Source organism: Caenorhabditis remanei, chromosome X (genome assembly GCF_010183535.1).
Source record: "Caenorhabditis remanei strain PX506 chromosome X, whole genome shotgun sequence".
Lineage (NCBI taxonomy): Eukaryota > Metazoa > Nematoda > Chromadorea > Rhabditida > Rhabditidae > Caenorhabditis > Caenorhabditis remanei.
Genome location: NC_071333.1, coordinates 12542955 through 12563514, shown reverse-complemented (window position 1 = coordinate 12563514; position 20560 = coordinate 12542955). Strand labels below are relative to the sequence as shown.

At 37.2% G+C, this 20560-nt stretch overlaps 3 protein-coding genes across 3 annotated transcripts; 2 read left to right on the top strand and 1 right to left on the bottom strand.

Annotated features, from left to right (window-relative positions):
- Positions 1–6951: 6951 nt before the first annotated feature.
- GCK72_024475 (uncharacterized protein) lies at positions 6952–7732 on the top strand (the record flags this gene model as incomplete). Its single annotated transcript, XM_003117607.2, has 5 exons — positions 6952–7041; positions 7149–7229; positions 7275–7358; positions 7409–7528; positions 7583–7732. The coding sequence occupies 5 exons, from the start codon at positions 6952–6954 to the stop codon at positions 7730–7732; spliced, it is 525 nt and encodes a 174-aa protein (XP_003117655.2).
- Positions 7733–12394: 4662 nt separating this feature from the next.
- On the top strand, positions 12395–12863 carry GCK72_024474 (uncharacterized protein; the record flags this gene model as incomplete). Its single annotated transcript, XM_003117916.1, has 3 exons — positions 12395–12453; positions 12673–12751; positions 12798–12863. The coding sequence occupies 3 exons, from the start codon at positions 12395–12397 to the stop codon at positions 12861–12863; spliced, it is 204 nt and encodes a 67-aa protein (XP_003117964.1).
- Positions 12864–13201: 338 nt separating this feature from the next.
- On the bottom strand, positions 13202–20121 carry GCK72_024473 (uncharacterized protein; the record flags this gene model as incomplete). Its single annotated transcript, XM_053735906.1, has 24 exons — positions 13202–13306; positions 13358–13570; positions 13641–13766; positions 13814–13946; positions 14354–14407; positions 14483–14556; positions 14602–14736; positions 14782–14892; positions 14937–15009; positions 15055–15330; positions 15375–15655; positions 15702–15771; positions 15931–16143; positions 17478–17575; positions 17627–17679; positions 18611–18785; positions 18830–19026; positions 19072–19168; positions 19217–19379; positions 19426–19518; positions 19568–19684; positions 19745–19842; positions 19910–20007; positions 20052–20121. The coding sequence occupies 24 exons, from the start codon at positions 20119–20121 to the stop codon at positions 13202–13204; spliced, it is 3123 nt and encodes a 1040-aa protein (XP_053579472.1).
- Positions 20122–20560: the final 439 nt, after the last annotated feature.

The window sequence follows — 20560 nt, the reverse complement described above, 5'->3', positions numbered from 1 at the left end:
ATTAAACAACTCAAAGTAGAAGAAACGGGGGACGAAAATAACCATTCGGACAAAAATAGGATTTTGGGAGGGATTTGGTAGAGATACTATCAATATTTTTCAGACCAAATCTGAAAAAAAGCAGACACAAAAAATTGAAACAGAAAACTAATTTCCCAAATTAATTCAGATTTCTATGATACATTAAAATTAAGTCAAAAAATGAAACTACTCATTTTTTATCAAAAAAACGAGAGGGAGGAAAACGGCAACATTTTTCGGACAGTAACAATGATGAAATAATAGCTGAACTTTTGGCGCTGTCGTGGCCCTTATCAGTTCCACTTTTTCGAGCCAATTTTACATGCTTTCGTCTCACTTTCTCTCGAAAAGTCGGAGAAAAACCAGTAAGATCGAGGGAAACTCCGAAATTCAGGGAGCAGATAGCATCGAAGGGTCAGAGTTACAGTATCCTATCAGAAAGTTGTGACTAACAGTGTGTTCTCCGAAAATTAATCTGTTCAATACGCGAACAGTCTCTGGGTGGTCAAAAAGATTAGAAAAAGAAAATTCATGATTAGAAAAAAATAGAAACCTAGATGTCGTTTGTTGCGATTAAGGATAGGATAATAGACATAGAGAAGCTTATCATAAATCACTGAACAGTATATCCGCCTAGTCTAATCGAACCGAGCGGGTAAACCACGAAACATCGTAAAACGGTTCACTTCAAATTTAAACTAATTTTTTCTCTCCTTCCTCTTTTCTTCTTATTTCCTCCTCCTTAACCTCGTCCTGCTCTCTTTTTTGTGCTCTCTGACGCCGATACTGAAAAAAATGACTTCTGATGATAACAAAACGCAACATTGAAGTTAATATTTTACAGTTATCACTAAAAAAATTCAAATTGGTTAGGTTAGACAGCAGTAAAGAAGACGCAGAGAAATAGTGAGAGAGGAAATTTCAAATCAAAATTTTTTCATTACAGGGGTTTTTCGTTCGCTGTTTGAATTTGTCGTGCCGGCTCGTGATGGTGATAGTGATGAAGTCTGAAAAATCCGGAAAAGTGCAAGTAATTAAAAATGTGCTGACATGGAAAACGAGACTTTTTTGAGTCTTATCTCTAAATCTAATTTGAAAAAAAAATTATGAACTTTGAAAGGCAAAAATGGACTGTGCAGGCAATAAAAGTTTTGAAATTGTCTTCAAAATCATCAACAAATGGTTTTTTTAATGGTTTGAAAACAATAAAATTTCATAACTTCTTGCATTCTAAAAAAATCTTGTAGTTTTTCGGACTCTTTGGTTGATACCATCAATTGGAACACCAATTCTGAAAATATTTTGGGGTAATGTACACAATGATACAATAACAACAAGTATACTGTACGCTATTAAGATTACTGTATCCCTGAAAATGTTTTGCTTCTGGAAAAATCCATCCTGAAAAAAATTTCGAAATCTGAAAAAAACACCTCCATAAAAAACATTTGTACAACTTCATGTAAATAATCATATAATTACATATTATCCTTTAAGCATAATCCCTAATTACCGGGTAGGCAGGCAGGACATCTGCTGTTGTTTGCTTGCTCAGTGGTTCAGTGTTATATCGTTTTTGATGAGTTATGATGTTTCTGAAAATTTCTGAACATTTGACTGGAATGAACGTAAATTGTATTTTTAATAGTTGTGCTGAAAATAGCTGAAAATTTTATTTTTCTGTTTTAAAAACTGAATATTCCTTATTTGGAAAAAAATAAGTATCATAATGTTTTCTAGAAACTGTGGAATTTTTGTTTTTTGTTATCTCTATCAATGTTTAACTACTTTTAAATTTTTCAAAGGATCTAAAGTTTGATCTTCGGCGACGAAAGTGTATTATTTATTGCTTTGTAATCTTGATCAAAGAACCGTTTATTCATCTCGAAAATTAATTGAAGTTGAAGTGAACAGCTGATAAGACGACGTTTCTTTTCAATATACATTATGCATACATTAAACCACCCGCGGCGTTGTTTTCGACTCGCGAAACATTTTCGATTGTTGACTAGTGCAAAACAAGTGCGGAAGAGAAGTGGTGTGGTCACTCAGCAAACGGCTGTCGGTGCCTGGTACCGCGCACTCTTTTCTACACGCATGGTGGTCACTTTTCTTTCTAACGAACGTCCCCTTCCGCGGGCTGCCGCAAGCGGAAAAAGAGGGACGCGGAAAAACCGAGATAGTGCAATGAGGGAAGAGTGCACGTCAACAACACAACATATACGCACAAAAATCAATCGAGTAGCCATCCGCACACCCGTCCGCATCGCCTCCTCCTCTTTCTTCCCCCCCCCCCCCCCCTATTCTTTTCCAAGAGATAAACCCGGTAAACAACCAGGCAGCGCGGCTGGCACCAACCGGCTCCGCCGTGCGGCAGAGAAAACTGAGTGGTCAGCTGTGAGGGGAAATAGTGTGGGAAGGGGCGATGAATAGAGAGTGGTCATTCTACGCCCTCATCAGTTATGACGGGAGGGCACGTTTGCCATAGGCGTGCCCTCTCGATTTTCTTTGCACTCTCGCTTGTTTTGCAAAACAGAACAACAACACTGCAAAAAGAGAACGGACGTTCGAGAAATTTAATATTCAACATTCTGGGGACCAGCGGGAAAGAAAACGAAAGAGCACGCATACTGGTAATAACAGGGGGATTTGGAGCGTAACCTGGGGGTTGAAATCCGATTAAGTATTACCTGGGCTTAAGCATCAGAAAGGATATATGTTGATAGTGTAATTATCCGGGATTCCTCGGGATGCACAAAAAACAGTTGGGTTAGGTGTTTTTTGTCCAAAAAAAACTAAAAACTTGTTTTTCAAAGCATTTTTCAGCACAATATTTTAGATTATCTGCAACAAATAAACAAAAACAACTAAGTTCTGTTTTTAGAGTTTCTCATATATTTAATGAGTTTGATTCTCAAAATTTCCTTGTTCTGTTTATTGGTCATTTAATAGTTTTTTTTCTGATCTAAGAAAAACCGTGTTGTGCTTTAAACAAAACCCTTCAATTTTATTTGCCCTATTTCGAAGGACATTGCTATCAGTTCTGTTATCAACATTGAGTTTTGTTGCAAGTATCCATCTCAAGAAACTGTATTTTACTCGAAGAAGAAAAAGAGACCAGGGGTTTTCTATCAAAGAAACCGTTTATCTTCTCAAGGCCTCTAGAGTCACCCAATTCCGTTGCCGATTTCTAAAAGGGCACATTTTTCTTCTTTCCTTTGACCTGTCAATTACTTGCCACTTTTAAAATCGGACACCCGCCAAGAAAAATTGATGTGAGAGGAATGCAACACTATCTACCGTTTCCTCATCAAAAAATGTAATAATATGAGGTGATACTAGGTCTCCGTTCTTTTCCTTTTTTGAGAAGATATGTTTTTCATCTTGATACCGAAGAATTTGGCGGGGGGATACGAACAATTTCTGGATGTACGATTTGGACTTTTGTTCATCCAAGGACATCTATGAATATAATTATGTTTTTGAGGGCATGTTCGTTCCGAAAAAGAGAAAAACAATATCCAAAGATTTTTAGGTCTGAAGGACAATAATAACATGTTTATGGTGTTGTGTTGCGATTCAATTCATTCGGGGGAGAAAAGTGACTCAATAATTGACTTCATCAAATTGAAGGCGAAGACTTTTCGAAATGTCCATTTTCTTCGCAAAACTGACTTGCACTAGCATCTGCCCGGTTAATTACTATGACCTATTTGACATAAATGGTTATTTGCTCTTAAGAAGAGCGTCCCGTGTTTTTGTGAAATTAAACCTATTCCGGATGGGAGGGCAAGGGAAAGCAGGCCGTCGTGCCAGGGCCTGGAGGGAGCAGCAGCTGCATCATCTCAACATCTGCGCGCAGGTTTTTTAATTCCAAAATTGGTTTTGAAACTAATGGATTATCTACATTCATTCGATGCCATTCACTTTTTGGCTTGATTCCTCCTTCTGAACAGACTCGTTGCTTATATGAAATAAAAATGAGGGAGCTAATCCGAAATAAGTCAACTGTAACGGGCAGAAACAGTTTTTATGAAGTTTTTAAAAACTTTCGGAACACTGAACACCAATAATAGGGAACTTGGAATATTTAAAAAAAAAACATCACCTGAGATCATGTTTATTATACAATGAATTCTCTGAAAATGTTCCAAATGTGAAAACATGCCAAAAAACTCTATCACCAAATCAGCGGAGTGCCAAAGTTCAGTTCATGTTTGACTTTGGCTAAACCTGACAAGGTGATTGAGAATTCGAACGTAACGAATAATTCTAGAAAAAAGGTTTTAGCCAGTATGATGATATACATGCATATTGTGAATTCTTCTTCCTAGTGAAAAGTATTTATATGGGAAAATATATATCTTGTCAGATTAAGGCTCCTTATCTTTTTCGTGTTTATTCTGAAATCCGCGAATTAGAAGAGCTAGAGCATAAGCAATCTGTGGGAATTGCTGTGATGGTGGTATTTGGAAGTATGAGCGATAGACAAAGATTTGGAAAGCTGATGGTGAAATCATTATACTGGATCTATATGTATCAGAAAGTCTGCAAAAAATGGATATCCAAAAATCCTGCTGTCAATGATAATATAAACATTTAATTCAGAGAAACCCAAATATGCATTAAATCGTAAGAATGGTTTCCAAACAGAATATAACGTTTTGAAATTCTCGTTGTTAAAAATCAGCGGAAAGAATATTTTCTACATCAAAAAGTACCCACTACCTGAAAAAATCTATCAAAATATTTGAGTCAATTATCAGTAGTAATAAAGATCCACCAGTTTTTGCTGAAATCATTATGTATATCAAAATGCTCCCTCCAGGATATGTTTTATTTTTACATAAAAATACATCATCATATTTTTTTTTAGTAAAGGTACCGATTATCCAGTTTTCCAGCTCATCGCATCATTGAAAAAATATAAAAACATGTTTTCATTATTGTAATCAGCTTTACCTGATCCATATCCTACAATCATCACCTGAATATGGTATTGAGTATGCTGTTTTTCATAAACAAGAGTAATTTTAATGACAAATTTAATTTTCTAAAAATGTTTTTTTTAAAAGATATCGTCTTTAAATTCTTCAGATTTTTTTTATAATACTTTGTAGCTGTTATCTCGCAAGGGCTTTAAGACGTAAGCGGCTCCTATGAGTTCCATCATTTCTCTCAGAAACGTTTTTCTTTCCGTTTACCAGTATGAATCGTGCATCTGTTTCCTGGGTGCAATATATCTGTTTGTTTGAGTTCATTGTGAGTGATTTTACCGACAACTGAAAAATACTCATAATTTTCTACTATTATTTTATTATTGCTAATATTCTTACCGGTCTATAGTACCAGTAGTTAATATTTGTAACTTTGTCATACATTTTTGTTACAAATAACTGATCAGGAAACGTCAATATGCAACACAGGTTAGCAGAATGCAGAATCCCTGTTTGCTGTGCTAATTGTGGTTATACAAATGCAAGAATTGATATAACCCAATTAAACATAGCAAGTAGTGATCATTGCAAGTTTGGAAAAAAGTTGGGTTTTCAGAATTCTTCAAATGTGTAATAATGATTTGACGCAGGTTCTGGAACGGATGTCTGCTCGAAAGAACATTGACATACTTTGATATTTCAAATATACAATTTATTAGAAAAATATAGCATATGATTGGTGTCTATAGTTGTTTGATTATTTGAAAGATCAGTCTAGAATTTCAGAGAACTACTGTTTTCATATAAGGCAAATGCAAAACATACATGAATTCAAGTACCACCCCACGTTACCAAATTTTACGACTTTTCCGTTTCACCAATTAAAGTCATTATATGACATTTTTGCTTTTTTTTCTCCTATTGCGTTTCTCTTTGATTTCATCGAAAGGCCAGAATGCCATAAATTTTCCAATAGAACGTTTGCACTGTCCCCTTGCCGAATTAAGAACCAGCCGGCGCAAGACAAGCATTTATTCTCATTGAGACGTTCTTTTCACTCCGCCTCTTTTTTTGGTCACACACAAATGAATCAGCATAAATTTCGAATCTCAGCTTCAGCTGTTTTATTCTTACACCACTTTTTGTGGCACATTCTTTTTGCTGGCTTGTGGAAATTGGTGTTGATCTCATAATGAGTCCGATCACTGTGCAATATTCATTCTTCTCAGCTATCATTATTTCGTGAAGAGTTGCTGTCTGCTATGGGTTGTGCAGCGGTAGTAATATATCTAGTACTGATATATTACACGTTAGCAAAACCGATAGTGTTCACCTTCCATTTTATTCATGGTTTGTTTTTTTGTCTTTTTTTATTCCATATTGAAAACATTTAATTTTTTGAACACGGTAGAATCTACCACAACAGTCATCTCTAACTGTGTTTTGAAAATTGTGTTTGCCGACAAGTTCACAAAAATCTAGATTTGTGATACACTTCAATAAAACAAACCTGATCGAAAGTGCTTTGAGCATTGATTTTTTCTTTTGATATTTTGTTTATAACCCTCAATCTCAGCACCTGTTGTCTTACACTTTCTCATTTCCTTTTCTTCCCACTTAAAAAAAAGAGCTGACGTCCGAGCACTCGAAATCAAATCTTAACCAGTAGCGAAAGCACACAAACACCTTTACTTTGCGACTCATAAGCGAAAAACCATTGGAACGTCGGCAACGAGAAAAAAGAGGTCAATTTTCCGTTTCTCTTCTCGTTTTTCTGAAATGTTGTTCTTGAAACGTTTTTTTCCCGGAACAAGAGAAAAAACGCGTAGGAAAAGAGATAGGAAGAGAAAAGTTGGAGAATTTGAAAAAAGGATCACGTTTTCCATGTTGTTTTCTTCACTTTATCTTCTTTATTCTTCGTCATGTGCTCACTTTTTCTTTTTTTTTTTTCGTCATCAATTTTCACATTTCGATTGTTTTTCAGACCACCAAGATGAGTAATAACAACAAATCATTGCTTTCAATCACACAAGTTCGCCCACACCTTTTTCTAGCGGGGTATGGGTGCATCACACCATCTTTGGTAAGTGCTTTTAAGGATGCCATTGTAAATTTCTAAACATTTCCTGTTTCCTTCTCAAATTCAATTCTAACTTGTATAGTTTAATTTTATAAGTTGCCACACTTCAGTTAAAACAATACAACATCACACACGCTGTCGATTGCACAAATCTCAAAACAAAACCGATTCCCGGACTTGATAAAATTGAGGTTTGTTAAACTTTTTATTAAACTATTCTAATTTCAATAAAATAGGTTCCTGTTGATGACAACACACTTGCCAAAATCACACAGTACTTCGAGCCAGTCGTCAAATTTGTTGAGGATGCGAAGCAACAGGTTTTAGATTTCTATCTTCTCTATTTCCTTTCTGAATTCAAATATTTCAGGGACACAACACGGTTATCTACTGTGCGGCCGGTGTGAGTAGAAGTGCAACGCTGACCATAGTCTACTTGATGGTCACTGAGAATTTGTCCTTGGAAGAGGCATATCTTGATGTGAACAAAGTTAGTTTTTTGAAAAATAAAACATCATCGATATTATTGCAATGAGTTTTTTAGGTTCGCCCAATTATTTCTCCAAATATCGGATTCTGGAGACAAATGATCGACTACGAGAAATCGCGCAGTGGAAATGCGACTGTGGAGTTGATTAGTGGAAGAATGGCCCGACCAGTTCCAAGTGTTTATTTGAGACGAGCAGTCTGCTAAATACAACATTTCCCCATCATAGTTTTTGAAGTACAATACTACTACAATTCCAAATCCCTGAAAGTGTAAATTTTCTTGTATTTGAAAACTTTTTTCATTCATCAGGAAATTTTGGCTTTACAACTAATCTGAAAAAATTTGAATTCCTTAATTTTAGTCAGATTGACAAAATAAACTTAACCGCCACATTAGTTGTATGTAAATTAGAATTTATTCCTTCGTTTCTTCTACTGTATTTTCTAATCTGAAATAAACTCAACCTGTCTCAACCTTAATAAAAATTGATGTTAAATACCGTCTCCTGGTCGCACAACTAATACTATCTTCTGGCAGAACCGATAATATTAGATTGTCGACCAAGTATCGGTACAACATCTTGCGGGAAAGAATCAAATAAAGACATCCAGAAGAACGAACACATCGAATGTGAGTCTGATAAAATGTCTACCCACCGTTCTATTTTATACTGCTCCCAACCTTTTCTCGTTTCGAAGCGGGCGGAGTTTTATGGCCGACCACCTAGCAGAATACGTCGATTCGAATCGGAGATTGTCCCCATTTTGACTTTTTGACAGTCAGAAGATGTGTCCTTGTGAATGACCTAAGACATGATGGGGGAGCGAAGACACGAACGTTTTGAGACCTTGAAACCTTGAAACAGCCATCACATTGATGTTTCTTATGACGATAAACTCCAAAATCCAAATTGAACCGTGCCAATGACAGTCATTCTTCTACAGATAAGATAACGTTCAATTTCTTTGAAAAAAGAGTATGAAAGTTGATGAGAAATTTCAAATGTCTAACTAATAATAGAAGACAGAACACAGCAAAGTCGAATCGTGAGGTAGGTAGAATTATGTATTGTTCCCACAGCTTTAAAATGTATCTAAATTTTGCAGGTATTTTAACAATATTCTCCATCATCAATGGTTTGTACCGCCGATATATTTTTACAAGAACCAAATAGTTTATTTCATATTAAAATCCACTCCCAAAGTTATTCAAAAGAGATTCATATCAATTGCTGTTCAAACCGGGTCCAGATGATTAAAACAAGGAATGACCGATCTTCGGATTCTCGAAAAGTGGAATACTTGAACAGGGTAATTGATTTATTAGAACATTGTATCGATATTTGATAGGAATGCAAACCATTCGTGGAGAGAACGCGTTCGAACGGTAGTGAATTGGAATCTTGAGAATGACAAACTTGTCTCCGAAAAAGCGTCTAAATTAAATATGTGTGAATTTGAAAACTTTAAGGATAACGTTAAATTCAGAAAATTGAAAAGTGTACAAACTGTTGAAAAGCCAATGCGTTGCTGCCAATTTTTTTTCGAAATGAAATAAATAAGAACCAAATGAATAAATGAGATTATACTGTCAATACACTCCTTTGTCTGAAAACCAACTCAATAATAAAAAATGCATCTAAAAATATGAATATTTTTTTCAGATTTTTATTTTCACAACTAGGCATTTGAAAAGGAGTATATTGAAAAATATGATTTTTGAAGGATTCTGCTATTGTTTTTGTTCCAGTTAATTGGGCACCACTTCAATTGTCTCGTGTGAAGTCAAGCTTATCTTGTTATGTATTTTCGTTCCGTTTGAGTGACCAACCAACCTCTACAAATGAATTATTCAACTGGGTGAGCGATCAGGTCGGCTCACATCAAAATCGAATTAGCACTTATGGACATTGCTTTTTGGCAGCTGAACGTCGTTGTGGAACCCACTTGTCTGCCCTTTCCCAAATTAAATGAGCCTTGGGTAGTTGAAGTTGTTGAAAAGAGTGCGAATGTTCTATTGGCTCGTCTTCTTTTCCTCCTACTTTTTCTTCTTTTTCTTCTCACATCTTTCGCTCATTCACTTTGCGGGAAAGAAGAAAAGAAGAGGATTCACTGGCTTCTTTTGAGCTCTTTCTAAGGACTAGTTCTTTCTTCAATCACTCTCACACCACTCTAAATCCCTTTTTTCCTTTGTAGATTTTACTCCAACAAATGCTGGTTGTTGGAACTTGCTAGTCACAAGACCACCATCATTTTTACTTTCACTTACCAAACTTTTTGGAATGGTGTTCATTAAATATTTTCCTGTAACGTCGAGTAGCTCTGTCTGATAAAAAAGATTTTTCAATGATTAGCAATCAATTAGGCTTGACTGATACGTCAGTTTTAAATAAAAATTGCTTGCACATGCGGTTGAAATTTCAAATTTCAACTTCATAGTAAATCCACTACTCAATTCCAATTACAATATCACAAATACCACAAGTTTTAATAACTGTGTAAGAATGACAGAGAAATAAAGTTTTTGGAATCACAGAAATAAATGAGACATCTAAAATCCAGATTATTTAATATTTATATAATACAATGCACTAGATTATTCTTTTATAAGGAACAACCATTTATGATTCATACCAAAATTTAGAAAGATACCAAAAAAAGAATGGGCCGAACCGGGGATTGAACCCGGGACCTCTCGCACCCAAAGCGAGAATCATACCACTAGACCATTCGGCCACAGTGTTCACTCCGTTCATCACAAGTGTCATTCTACCCAAATTCCATAGTCTTTCCTCTCACTCCTATCTATTCACTGCTTTTGTTACGCCCGCAGCTTGAGGCGCAGAGGAAACGGAGTGAAGGAAAACGAGCGAGTGAGTGGAATGACACTGGAGAGTGAATGTAAGGATTTCGTGGCCGAATGGTCTAGTGGTATGATTCTCGCTTTGGGTGCGAGAGGTCCCGGGTTCAATCCCCGGTTCGGCCCATTCCTTTTTGTTTTTTATTTCAATAATTTCGGTATGTTCCGAATTATTTTTTCTGGAAAAAAAACATGTTTGTGATTCACTTCTAGTATCTTACAAATTTTTTTGATGCATGTATGAATAATCTAGTGGTGCTAGTCAAAATCTCTCGATTCCATATTCAGTGTGCAGAATTCCACATTTCAAATTTCCGTTTTCTCCCCTTCAGTAGCAATAACTCGATTTGTGCATCAACATCCTCGGCTAAAACTTTTCTTCTCACTCTCACTCTTTCAAAAATCCCACATATCCAACATTCCTTCTAAAATCGACGTGTTTTGTTAGAAGAGGTGGAAAAAAGTAACAATTCTTGCCCGTTTTCATTGTCGTCGTTTTCAACTGAGGACCTACAAGGTGTTTTGCACATACATGCATACACACACACGTTTTGGACCTCTTTTCACTTTGGCGGTCGTCACCTCTCACAAGCACCCACACATACGCACATGGCACACAAACAGACAAAAGACGTGTTTTTTTTGTTCCGTTTCACAAATGAGACGGACAACCCCGGCAGACCTCATCATATCCTTCAGTGTGTAATAAGGCATCTTTCGTCCTGGAGGATGTCGCGTACTTTGACTGAGAGCCCCCCAGTCCTTCACAATTTATTCATGTAAACGCTACAAGGAGAGTAGTTTCGGAGTACTTTTTCCTCTTACTTGAAAAAGTTGGATGCAAGAAGTTTCATTGTGAGTTCTGATTCAGAAATATTTAGATTTAACTTTTTTCTAGGACGCTTTTGTTTATACTGGACATGCTTTTCAAGTTTTTGAATTTTTAAACACATCTGGACTAATTATTGTTGATTCCACTCAGTTTTTTTCAGTTTTAGGATTCTTCTACGTACAGTTTTACGAAATTCAGACAATTCTGAACAAAATCAATTATAGTTAGATCTAATCAAATATTTCCTCTACCTCGAACACGTAGTGCTGAATAGTGCGCATATATGAGTAGCCAGTAGTTCTAACTCACGAGTAACTTGAGCTTTTGTTTTTGATAGATCTCTTTTTTCCTATTCCCAAGTTATTGACACTTTTTTCTCGAAGACTGACATCAACTAATCTGACATGCGGATTACGGAGAACGAGTATTTATGAAGGATGAGTTTGACGCCAGAAACGAATGTCTGAGCACATCTAATTAGCCGCAAGTTCCCAACGAGCAGAGTTCCATTACTTTGTAAAAGAAAAAGGGCCGTAAGCTTTCACTTTTAATAAATCAAATTTCTCTGACTGTCTCTTCAATTCTCTTTCTCTATTCGGTTTTTCTCTCTCTTTTCTACCTTTTTGTCCTTTTCACTTCCGAAGGGGTTTTGGCAACTTGGCAATGCACATGGTCCCTTCCATTTTCCATTTATAAACACATTAGATTGGCTTCCTCTATCCGAGCCGTTTTCAACATTTATGTGTCTGAATGTGTGTCTCCACACAACCAATTAATTCTTCTTTCCCTCAAAACTTTTTCTTCATCCATTCTTTTTTCTTTACTTGTTCCAATTGTTCCCCTCATTTTCTTCTATCTTTCAATAGTCCTCATCGCAATTGCATCTGCGTATTACCATGTAATATGATCGCATTTGAGCTCGCACTCTCTTATTTTCCAGTCAATTCCATCGGCCCCGTTTTGCTTTCAGTTTTATTACTCTCTACCTACCTTTTGGTATAATTTCGTGATTTGTTCCCATTCACTTTCTTTACTTTTTAGATTTTTTATTACCTCACTCAGAGCACATGTGCAATTTACTTTCGTTGAGATTTACGACATTGGGTCTCTCCCTGAGTAATTCTAATGGTTCATTCATTCAGAGTTGGTCGAATGATGCATAATAGAGCAACTTGATGGGTGCCGTTATTTCTCAGCTCGGATTTAATCAGCCGTTCTTACTTGCTCTCGCTGTGTAAGTTATTTCTCAATAGTTTTCAAAAATTTGTTCTAAAACCTATTTTAAAATTTCTACGTAATTTCTGTTTTACATATTCAAAACAAACATTTTGGTGAAAAAAGGTGTTCATAAAAAATTTTACGTTTTTCAACAATCTTCTTTAAAATTTTAAAGTAGGCAAAAAACTTGAAGACGTCTTCTGACTGAAGCTCTACTAATAATTTTTCTTTTCAGAATAGTTATTCTCCTTGGGTTGACAGTTGTTGCTGTTGGTCATGATAACAATGAAATAATCTGTGATTATGTTCCAATTGTGAGTTCCTTTCGTTTTTTCCATCAATTAACTTTCATGTTTTCAGCCTCAAATTCGGATACTACCCACTTCTGCTCCGCCTCCCCCAGCACCTCCACGAAAAAACATGTGACAAGTTTTGATTTCTATGCTTTCTTTTTCAAATTCGAAGTGACTTTTTTCGAGTAATGAACATTTTATTTATTAACCAACTACATAAGCAATGTTATTGAATAGTTGTGGGTTTCAGATTGAGACAAATGGAAAGACGTCAAAATAATATGTGACCTACAGGAGAAAACATATTTTGGGTAGATTGGTCTAGTTAATTGGGAAGGTTCAGAGAGATAAAATTCTTCTTCAAACTTGTCAGCGGAAACATGAAAAAAGCACTACGTAATACAGATCAAAATTATTAAATGAGAGTTGGAAGATAAATTGCGTTATTATTTCGAAATAATACGGGATTGATTACTTGGGAAACTCTACAATTGTATGAGAATAAGTTGATGGGTTGAATACCATCTCGAGTTGATCGCTCTCCACTCGTCGACCGTAGTAACGGTTTTTCAAAATCTGAAATATCAAGTTTAGTCAAATTTATCGAAATGGGGTTGATCATCTTACATAAAGGAACTTTCTGAATTTCGAGCGGTCACGGTCATCGCGTTTTCTTTGGATAGCCAAAACGTTGTCAGCCTCCTGGGTAACTCTAGCAGATCCTCCAAAGTGTTGAACATCAATTTCTGTGTCTCCGTCGGTTTTTCGTGGATGGACAACCATTGTGATGTGGATTTGATTCTGAGTGGCTAGTTGACGCATGTACCCAACAAAGCGATCCTGAAAAATTAGAAAACTAGCACTTTTTTCTTGAAAAACAATTATTAAAAGGTAAGAATGGGAAGCCAACCTGTAGATGGAATCTATCCAGTCCACTTGACTTCTCATCTGCCATCATTCCTTGGTTGATCAAAAATTGTAGATTATCGATAACAACGTGTTGAATTCCACTATTCTCCACATGGATCCGGATAGCCTAAACGCAATTTCAGTTTTCCCTCATTCTCTCTATGTTTCCCCTACCCTGGCGATTTCATTAATGGATTTCTCCATGAACTCTTCAGAGTCTAACATCGTCAACGCAGAACTGGATCTCTCGAATCTATCTAGCCATGAATTGATAGAGTTGCTGTACTCGACACGATGCAATGGAAGTCTGAGGCAGTTTGATTTGAGAAGTGAATGAGTTCCGGAAGTCTGGCCGACAATCAAAAAAAACATGCTAGACACTCATTCACATACCCCCATTTCCGGTACCCTGAACAAACTACCGTGCAAAACACGTTTAATAGAATCGACAACTGCCTCGCGCACCACGAAAAGCATTTTATCATATCACTAAAGTATATGTTAGCAGTAACAAAAAAGCAGTGAGAACTCATAGACAACAGAAAAGTGATATTGTCTAAAAACTTAGAAGTGTAGCTTACAGTTCTAATCATCTACTTCTGTCAGAGAAATTACACAGATTATCAACAAATGAACTTTTTAGACCAGACGAGTTTCAAGCGCTCATTTTCATAATAATCTATGTAGTCTCCTTCCAGAACTACTGATTCTTACTTGATGCCATTTTTATACGAGTTAGTGCGCGCGAGGCTTCGAAGATGTGATGGACTGCAGACAAAAACAAATGTTAGTAAAAGTTGCAAGCCAGAAAATAACAACACTTTTCACATTATCAAAACGTACCCGGCATACTGAACCAACATCCAATGGAGAATCTTTTTCTCTGGCATCTCAAAACTGCAGAAGAGAGTGCGAACCTGAAAAAAGTAACCATCGATATTGTGAAGTTAACTACAATGTACCCCTTGAGTAAAAAGATCAAGTGAGTATTCACAGAGAAAAGTAGTTTTTCCATTTCCAGTTCCTCCGGTGAGTACGGTCATCTCCCCTGGGCGAAGTCCTCCGAGATACTTGTTCAACACTCCGAATCGTTTCCACTGAAATATCAATTTCTTGCTGAATGTATTCATTGTATTTGTTACCTGTCCAAATCCAACAATTCTGTTTGTTGAATTGAGTAGATCGGAACGGATTCCCTCACGCATATCCAAATCCGTCATGGAACGGAAACCACGTTCTCTCATACGAACAACCTGAAAACTCAAAACAGAATAACAAATCATGAAAAATAACTGACCGAGTTGGAAAGAGAGTTGCGGATGAGACGATGGTCTCCATTACGGACAAGCTCGATTGGCCTCTCTTCGTTTCTGAAAATAATGTATTCGATCAATAGTTACAAAATTCTAGATTACTTGACGAGAAGACACTTGAGCGTGTTCAAAGCACTTCCCCAGTCTTTCGCGTAGCTAACGTGTTGCACTGGGAACCACAGGTAGATCTTGTCAAACTCCTCCAAATACGGAAGTACCAGTGGGTCCAAAATTTCTCCATGGGGCAAAGCAAAGACCAACGCCTTGGTAGCTTCGTAGATTGCCAATGCATCACGTTCATTAGTGGTAATCACAACGCTACGATCCGAGAGAGTAGCCATGTGAAGTCCAAAGACACCACTAAATTTTTGACGGACCCTGAAACTCTATGTTCAATTTTTAATTTTGAACCGATCACTTACGAGGTTTCATCCGGAAGTGGATAATTCTCTTTCTCCATGCGATCTCCAACTTTACGGATCAGTTTTAACCCCATCGGAATGCGGAGTCGAGAAGTCATTCCACGGTAACGCGGGAACAAAATAGCTGGCTGTCCGTAGGTATCAGTATGGACACGGACATTGAAACGAGAAAGAGTTTCGAATGAAATGTTCTCAATTCCAAGCATTCCCTGGAGTTGCTTGAAAATGGTGAAGTCGTGTCCACTGAGATCAGTGATATCCAAACTACTGTCCCAATAGCGCTGGAAGCAAATGTTGAGGTCTTATAAATTTTTGTGAGCTACCAACCTTGATATCAGCATCTGGTGGAGCACCCATTGCTTCAGAAGCGTCCAGTCTTGGTGATGGAGCGTCAGAACTGCAAATTACAGTGTTACTCTGATAAATGGATTTTTAACGACTGAAATTTTCAGATCAGATACATTTCGAGTTTTCAGATCTATAGCAGCATGCTAAATAAAAATGACATAACCAATAAAAAAACCAAAAAACCAAAAAACAGATTACAACTCTCAACCTGAAATCAAAATCGGCGATCTGATTCATTGATTCAGAAGCAGTGACTGATCTTCCCGTCCGTGGTGCTTTCCGTGATCTTCGTCGCCTGCCAGTAAAGTATTCGTCGTCACTATGATCAAATGGAGCTTCGTCAGGACTTGGTAGAATAGTATAGTCATCCATATCAATCCATGATACGGCTTTAGAATTTAATGGTGGTAAGAAGCCACTACTGGATGATGAAGGCGCTTGATGAAACTGGTGTTCTAGAATTCAGCGAAATATTATTGAGAAAAAAACGAATGGGTGCCAAATGGGGAACTAGAGCAAAAAGTGGCAAGAATCTCGGGTTTGATGTTTGCAAACCAGTGACTGGGAAGTCCAAAACAGGAAAAAGGCACTGGGTACCACGCAAACAATAATTGTTCCCAGAAAAAATGCCATTGTGCTCGTCCTTTGGCCCCCATTCTTTATGATATTCGACAATTGCGCAGCTTATTCGGTCCCGTGGCTGGAGACCCACCGAAAATTGCCCGCCGACCTGACTTCAGCAGAGAGTTTTCATTTTTTGAGAAGTCTACACAAATCTAAATAAAAACATGGCGACAGCGGGAGAACGATTTTTGAAAGGTGTTTTCAAAATTGAACAGCATCCATTCTAATGTTATTATTGAATTCTCTTTTTTTACAATTGGTGGCGCGAAAATAGAAAACCAACATACCTAATGGATTATAATGGTTATCCTCGTCAGAACTTGAATACAAATATGATTTTTTGGATACTCTAGATACCGGTCGGGATTTTGAGCGTTGCATTATACAGTAATAGTTTCGGTTGAATCGAATATAGAAAAATGAGAAAAATGAAGTCGGAGTTCGGAATGAATCAGTTCAAGTGCAAGTGAAATTGACCTCGAACTAATGGGTAGTTCGGAGCAGCGGGCCGAGAGAAAAAAAGGTTGGCGGGGGCAATAAGACGTACACCTCACTTTTTAGAGCAATAATCCTATGGTTGAGTGAAGGTTTGGTGGAGCAAAAATGCTCTTAAATAGAAAGCTATCTTCGACTTTTTTGTATGCCTCTCCTCAACCTCCTCGTTCAGACTCGCTTTTTATGTTGGCTGCGTTAAAGGCTTCCTGGATTTTTGGTGGCTCACTAAAATGGAGCGACCCAAGTGCTTTCATTGTCTTTCCGCCCCGATATTTTTTCTATATCTCATGATATTACAAAACGTGAGATTTGGAAATATTAGTGGGACTGTCATTTTATATGAACCGCTAGTCAAAACTTTTAACTTTTCAGTGGCACATGAAAATAAGGTGATATAATTCAATAATAGAACAACTTGAAACAAAGACAACTAGAAATATGAGAATAAGAACTTAACCAAACTGCAGAAGACAAAATGCAAGAAAAATCAAATCACAACATCAGAAACCGAGGTAAAAGACTAAACTTTGGCGGAAAGCAGAATATGACAAATGCCTGGAAGACTATTAAGCAAACAAAAAGACTGCTTCCGGAAGTCACTTATGTCCAGGTTTCTGGAAAAAGGGTAAAACTTACTCATCACGGAATTTCCCCACTTTTGGAACTTTCTTCCGAGTATCGATCTTGTCCATCAGGTTCAGGTAGCTAACACGATCGTATAGATCGGAATCAAGCTGAAAAATTGTTCAGATGAAAGCATAATTAACAGTGAAAGTGAAACTTACTTCGTCTTCCATAGTTTTCAGCAGCAGCTTGCTAGTGGTCTTTGACAAGGTTCCTGAAAAGAAAACGAGAATGAAATTGTAAGAGTAACATCTATAGTCAAGTATTCTGTGAAAAAAGGTTTATGAAAAAACAGGAATAGTATCCAAGTTGTTGTCAGGAAGGCTCAGACATAAAAATGTCTCATATAGGGCGGAGTGATGTGGGTGGGGTCGAAGGGATAAGAATAGGAAGCTCAATTACTTGTATCGTCGACAGATACACCTCTAGGACGGAAGGAAATGTACAATCGTTTGAGCAGTTGACAGGGACTGGAGAAAGAGGGCTATGATTGCAGGCAGTACTGGCCTAACAATTTTTCTACCCCATTCCACAAATGTATATCCATCATCAAAAGTATACATTCACATTCTGTCTTCCTCCTTCTTCTTTTTCTCCCAACCATCATCGTTCTATTATTTTTCCTGTTGGATTGGCACGAATTGGTACCCCCCATCTAAATTGGTACGTTTTCTTATGAACCCGCCACATACCTTTTCTTTTCTTTTTAATAGTGTGCATCAGGGAGGAAACAGGACAGAAAACTATGAGTATACGAAGAAGCAACGTCTGCACTTTCAGGATGCCACTGAATGCCGCTCCTTGATTGTTCTCAACCGCACTTCCTAGTCTACTGTTACTTTTTTACGCTTCATGGACCACACGTGTACAAAATCGTCTGCGACCGTTGGACTCCGTGCGGGGGCTCAATGGCAGAAAATTGCTGGCTCACCATGAGCAGGAAGAATCAAACTACGGGAGTTTCATGAGTTTCCAACTTGATATGTTGCAAGATTCGAAGGTTGCGACGTTTCAAATATTAGACATCATTACAAAAATTGATTTATTACACCCGTCGCAAACAGATTTGAATAAAAACTGTCAATATATAGTACACATGAAAAATTAAACTCCAAGTCCTAAAAAGTGAACACATTGCTTCAAACCAGTAGTGGTCTCTTCCTCTTCATTATCATCAGTTCCACTATCAAAGTTTCCGTAGTAGTCATCACTACCACCACCGGTTGATTTTTTCGGAGACGCTTTTGGTTTTGGCTTTGAATCATCTACTTGGTCGTAGTAGTCAGGAGACCGGCGTAATCGTTTGATGGAGTTAAAATCCTGGAACTATTTTGTTTGAACAGTAATCAGAATGTTTGATTTACCTTCAAGAAGTTAAATTTGTCAGTTGAGAAGAATATACCATTGTCCAACTGCGGTGCCTGAATAGGCTGAAGAATCAGAGATGGTACTGATTTAAATGCAAGTGGAGGGGCTGGTGGGATAGTAGGTGGTGCGAAAAATGGCATAGGAGTCCAGCTGGAAATCAAGTCATTCCGGATTTCCAATGGTTGAAGTGATTCTGAAATACATGAATCTATATAGAGGTCTATAACTATTTCCCTACTCGTCTCTGGATTACTGCTCCATGTCTTTGAGCCATGTGCTGTTTGCATGGTGATTACTGGTGCAACTGCACGGCTATCATAATCAGCCCATCGTTTCTTAATGTTAACAGTTGATTATGTGTGTCCAATTAAAATTGATCTTACCATGTTCTCATCATCTTGTGGTTTTGTGGGATCATCCATCATTGGTTTCTGTGGCTCATCATTTATTGGATCGTCAAAATCAGGAATAGCAGTTGTTGGAGGTTCCGTTGATGGTGGGGCACCACCCTTGGTCTCTGTTGGTTTCTCGATGGATGTCATAAATCTTGAAACTCAACATATTTCTGTTCTCATTGCTCTTTACAACTCACTTATCTATCAGTTGGAACCCTTTTGAGAACAATTTACATTGTGCATCGTCCATTCCTTGTTCTTTGCAGACTGCTTGAACAGCGTCAGTGTTACTGAAAGTTATGCATCTACATGTAAAATTAAGGTTTTTGTCATACAAACCTGCTTATAGTTTTTCGAAGCTTAGCATCACCAAGTATTTGAGCGGCAAGTTGAATGTTTCCGAATGTAGGGTCTTTCTTAAAATTTTCAGCGGAACAAGATATGAAACGGCAGATGCTGAAAATTTATAGGATTGAACACGAACTTTTTCCCATAGAAGTTTATAAATGGACTTACTTGCTATTTCCTTTACACAATGGAACATCATCAAGTGCCGTCCTAGAGTGCGATCCAAGAATAGAAGAATCTCTCATATCATCTTGAGTTGGTGCATCCTTCAATTACCTCATCGTTTTCTTTTCTAATTTCTTATTTCAACGTTACAAGAGAAAATTCACTCACGGGTTTCCTTAGCATTCCTTCATTTTGAATTGGCTTCGACGTGTCGAAAATAGGTCTGACTAAACTAAGTGCTCCTGATATGATGTCATCGATTGATACTAAAAACATTTTCTTTTTAATAAACAATAAAAATAAGTCTCACTCTGCCGTTTTGTTCTCTCTGCTGATAATACTACTGGAGCAAAGTATAATAGTATTAGAAGAAGTTTCATCTGGAAAAGATATTGAATTGATTCGAAAAACAAGAAAAAATGGAACACCTAATTGAGAAGATAAAGAACGAGGTTACGAAAAGATCACGGTGACCGATTAACAAAAGAAAAAGATGATAAGAGAACGATGAGTAAAAAGATATATTCTTTCATGTCGTTGGGTCATAGAAGAAGCAACGGCGAAAACTGGATCCAGTGATAAAATGATGTGAATGACACATGTTTTAGTGAACTTAAAGAGAAAAGTTGGCGACGCTTCTAGAAATAACAATATTTTAGGTGAACGTCCTGGGTAGGGTGAAAACTTTTTCCTAAAACCGGTCAATGGCGGGATTTGTCTGCGCATCCTTTCATTTAACTATCTTCTCAACATCTCCTTTAAACAAGCGCATATGAAATCCTCTAAATTTTGCATGCGCTGGTTGATCGATCGACCGAA